At 47.8% G+C, this 4,813-nt stretch overlaps 1 protein-coding gene across 1 annotated transcript; it reads right to left on the minus strand.

The window, feature by feature from the left end:
• Positions 1-185: 185 nt before the first annotated feature.
• Positions 186-4,569, minus strand: LOC104163159 (somatotropin-like). Its single transcript, XM_009702063.1, is given in 6 exon segments — positions 186-481; positions 1,938-2,099; positions 2,498-2,541; positions 2,544-2,610; positions 3,317-3,480; positions 4,502-4,569. Coding segments are annotated over 6 exon segments (648 nt in total). The 5' UTR covers positions 4,512-4,569; the 3' UTR covers positions 186-280.
• Between the last annotated feature and the right edge of the window lie 244 nt (positions 4,570-4,813).

Here is a 4,813-nt window from a genome sequence, read left to right on the forward strand (position 1 = left end):
CAGCCCCTCTCTCCCGCCTTAGCTGAACTGTGGCCTGGAATTAGGGCTCCGGCCATGGATGTGAGGGAAAAATACCCCAAATCCACCCCTCAGCCCCAAATCCACCCTGTCCCAGCAGCAGCTCGTCCCTCCCATCACCCCATGGCAGCCTGTCCCTGCAGCCCCCCAAAAGCCAGAGACGTGTCGGCAGCTAGCGGGTTTATTCTCTGATTTTCTTTGCAAAGAGCAGGGCAGCCGTGGCCTATGAGCGGCCAGAGCGAGTGGGGAGCCATCCCCGTTGTCAAACGGTGCAGTTTCCCTCTCCAAAACGCCGGCACTTCATCACCTTCAGGTAGGTCTCCACCTTGTGCAGGTCCTTCTTGAAGCAGGAGAGCAAGCCGTAGTTCTTCAGCAGGGCATCCTCATTGCGCAGGTGGATATCGAATTTATCGTAGGTGGGTTTGAGGATTTGAGGACCCCGTGGGCTCCGGTCCTCCAGCTCCTGTGAAAGGATGGAGAGGTGCTGTGGGAGGCAGTGGGGACCTGGGGATGAGCATCCTCCAAGGGAACCATTGCCAAGGCTCCTGTCTAGCTTTAGAGGAGGTTGGGGTTTTTTCCCACCCCACTCTTAATCGCATTTCAAACGTACGTTTGAGTTTCTGTGATTACAGGAAGGGTCATTATGCAGGGGTGATGCTACACAAATTGCTGCCAGTAAAAAGGGAGCTGGGCACAAGGCTGCAGGGAGGGAGGAGTGTCTCTTTTGGGGTCTTAAAATAAGGGGAAAGTTGCAGGGTCTCTCTGTAACTATTCCAGCCAAGGAGACAGGGAACTGGGCAAACAATTCACTCTCTTCTCCCACTTTCCCTGTGAACAAAGCTCTAACGCAGACCCAAGCTATGTGCATCTGGAGCTAAGAGATCTGCAGTCTGTTACTCCTCGTGGCCTGCTTTGCTCACCAAAGCCATTTACTGTGCTTTGCACAGTAAACAGGACAGTTTTGGTTAAGTAAACAGTGTTGTAAATGGATGAAATGTATTTGTCTAGTTTCTGTGTACTGCTTCCCAGTGCCCGAGAGCACATCAAACGGACAGAAAAATCTGGAAATGGTACTGATACATATACCTACTTACTCCAGCTGAAGTGCCAGCACAGAACATCTGTTTACTCTCAGGACCTGACTTTCAGAGTTATGTAGATGCTAGAAGATGTAAATAGTTGTCCAGACTAATTTCTCACAGATACAGGTCTCAGAGCTCTAGCTACGTGGTGATGCTGGCAGATAGACTTCGTTACAGAGTAAGAGTAACTGAGAAGGTGTCCTGGCAGATAATAAGCAATTTCATTTAAAACAACAAAGCAAAACTTGAGAGTGAGCCTTGAAGAAGATCACTCTCCAGCTCTCAGCTGTCTGGATGCTGTATTAATGAAAGAGAGAAACATCAGAGCATAAGCTTCCATCTGTACACAGACTTATATGTGTACAAAAACTTATATTGTTTTTATAAAATATTGTGTGTCCTTAAAGCCATGTTGCAAACCGTGCAGAATTTACTCCACTTTCAAGTATTTTGCATGGAGATGTAGCAAACATTATGTTGCTGTTTGTACAGCAGATTTAAGCCACTGAGTGTTCTTTGGTACTGGGTTTGGAAAGACTTTAGGTCTGGACTGTTGTAATCTTCCTGGTCTGTTCTGCTATCTGAGTGGTTGTGATAGTGCTGTTAACATTTGTTATGTGTTTTCTTATACTCCCCAGCGATGAAATGTGTGCAATGGGTTATAATGATCTTATTATCTTAAGGTAAGCAAAGTCCAAAGGATGCCACTGTTCTTCAGACTGGAAGGTGGGGAGATTCCTCACGGTCTTTGGATCCCACGGAAGACCCTGAGGGCTGAGTGCCCTGTGTCTAGGGGATCTCCGTTATTCTGTAGTCATGCTGCATGCTGCAACTTACCCTCATCAGAGCTTGGATCCCTTCTTCCAGGTCCTTTAGTTTTTCATACACTCTGTCTGAGGTGCCGAAAACCAGATTGTTTGTGAACACCTTGCTCAGATATTGCACGGGGGTCAGCCAGGACTGGATGAGAACAAGTGAAAACCGAAGAAGCTCCATGTCCTGAAATTAAGAAAAGAAAGGGTCAAAGCTGTGCAAGTGAGGTATTTGCTGGAGTTATTTGTGTGTCCTGCTCCCCCTGAAACAGCCTGGAGGTGACCCAGAGATGCGCCACTGCCCCTGCAGCTTCAGCAGATACAGACAAGTCTGTAAGCTGAGGAGCACCACCCAGCCACGTGTCCTGTGCAGACAATAGTTTTTCTTGTCCTTGGGGCGAGAACATGATTTACAGTGTAAGCCAGAAGAGTCTGTCTTTCTTCATGCAGGGTTTAAATAGTAAAAAAAGGGACAGGAGGAATGAAGCACTGAAGTGCTCACAGATGGAAACTCTCTGTTTCTATAATGAAGCACAGCTGGATGCTTCAAACAGCTCTGTGCTTGCCCCGGGAGAGAGAACTTACCGATTTCTGCTGGGCATCATCCTTCCCCGTGGGAGAAAAAAAACCGAGTAACAAAATGCTGCCTGGGAATTTTTGTTGGCGTGTCTTTGGTCCTCTGGAATATAGGTACGCTCCTGTGGAGACATCCCAAATACACATTTGTTGCCTGTGTACTAGGAGAAGACCATTGACACTTTCCCGAGCTGTCCTGAACAGTTACTGTTTGCAAGAAATAAATGTGGGACGTGAGGTGTCTCTGTACAGGGTTGGCAGGTAGGAAGCAGGAGTTTGTATGTTGACACTGGACCTAAAGGCCTTCCTCTCACTAAGCCAAGGTGCTAAGGTGAACACAAAATACACTTGGACCAGGTTCTCCCAAGGAGTAGATGACCCCCAAGGATGGCTCTTGCCAAAGTGACAGCTCATGCCAGCTCCTGGCAACAGCAGAAACTGAGCAATTTTAAGCACTCAGGCTCACCCAGGGCCAAAGGTGACCAACACAGGGAAGTCTTGTAAAGTACCTGTGCTATCTCCCACTGCTTTGAGAGCCAGATTTCTCTTTGAGACGACTGGCCCTATGCAGTAGGTTTGGACGTGGGCAGCGATGGCCCTGAGGAAGGGACTGTGCAGGATCAGAGGTGGGGGCAGAGAGCTGAGAGGGGGAGACAGGGTCCAGGCTGTTGGGACATAACCTGTCCTGTCCTATTAAGACCCTTTCCCCTCATCAAGAGCTGATGGAGAAGACACCAATAGTTGAAAAGTCGCTGTTTCTAGGAAGTTATACGGTCCTGAAACCATCAAGCTAGTGTGGAGGAGATGCTCAGAGGCCACGACACTTACAAACTCTTTGTATGTCTCAGCAGCCAGGAGGTGAAGGTGCTGAGCCCTCAGCACAGCGTTGGCAAACAGGTTGGAAAGGGGCATGGCCGGGAAGGTGGCAGCTTCCTGTGGCCACTGCAGTCCCAAAGCGATCACAGCAATGAAGAGAGGAGAAAACCACGACCCTGCAGCAAAGCAGAGAGGAAAGGTGTTAGCAGTCCTTTAGTGACTCTGCTGAGGAGGGGGGTGGCACCTGGGAATTAATTCCCAGCTTCTTCTGTCCCTGCTGGCTGAAGACTTACCTTCCTTGATGTCTTGTTGGACTCTGGGTGAGCTCCCAAAATGAAGTGAAACCCTGTCCCCTTTTACTAGACACGCCCTCGGGGCTTGTACTGCTCCCAGTGTTATAAGCAGCATCTTCCTGGCTGAGGAGTCATTGCTGATCCATCAAAACTAGACTGAGTCCCTGTGTTTTTCCCTAACATGCTCATGTTTTTCCACAGACCTTGCCCTCATGAGAAGAGCACAGTGCACTCTGCATTGTGTGAGCAAGCAGGGATGGTGAGTACCAGGTGAGGGCCTGGGAGTACCTCACTTCAACCTTGGTTTACGCCGTGCTGCTGAGCTGAAACCGGCTGAGACGAGAGCTGATGACACTACCTGTGCTGTGACCAGCTACTTTTGCTCTCTGGGGCATACCTGTAGAATTTGGTGATCTTGGTCAAGCCTAAATGTTTTTAACTCGTGACATCTAACTCACACCAGTGTCCATCTGTGCTTACAGAGACCACAAAGTTAATCTCAGATAAATACCCGTTGGTGGAGGAATGTCCTGGAGCCTGTAGGTCTTGGACATGTGCATTAGAAATCATCCTGATCCCCATCTTAAGCTTTGAGTATGAGTTTTAATATCCCTGCCAACATTTATGTTAATAATAACTATTATAACTGTGGCTTGACCTTGTTCCTCATGTTCTCCACCCTCTCCTTGCCCAGTTTAGACTAAAGACTAGCTAAGTTAATTCATGGATTAAAGTCACCCTATAGGGAAAGGTATTCTTTTTCATCTATAAATTGCCGCATTCTAATTTAGGGCTCTCACTGATTGTGTACAGGCCACCACAGTACCACTCCGTCATCATCTCCCATCACCCTAAGCATGTGACAGCACTGACAATCCTTTAAATCTGAAATAAAGAAAAGTACCTGGAGCCATTTCTGCCCGGTGAGTTGCTCAGGTGTTGCTTGACAGTGAATGTTTCCTCCTTTCATCTAGGCTGGGAAAGGTAACTGTTGAGCTGCCCCTTATATAGCAGGGGGTCTGTTTAAAATGTATGTATGTGTTCAGGATCACAACAACATCTCCATATCTTCTCCGTGCATAAATGCACAAGTGTTCGCAATGGTGCTACCTAATTGTGGTCATTTATACATAGATGTAAAGGTTGGGGAGGTTGTTTGTGTAGGGATGAAATCGGTGTTGAATGATTTCACCGTGTTCTGCTGTTTATTGCAAAT

Source organism: Cariama cristata, unplaced genomic scaffold (assembly GCF_000690535.1).
Source record: "Cariama cristata isolate BGI_N322 unplaced genomic scaffold, ASM69053v1 scaffold15156, whole genome shotgun sequence".
Lineage (NCBI taxonomy): Eukaryota > Metazoa > Chordata > Aves > Cariamiformes > Cariamidae > Cariama > Cariama cristata.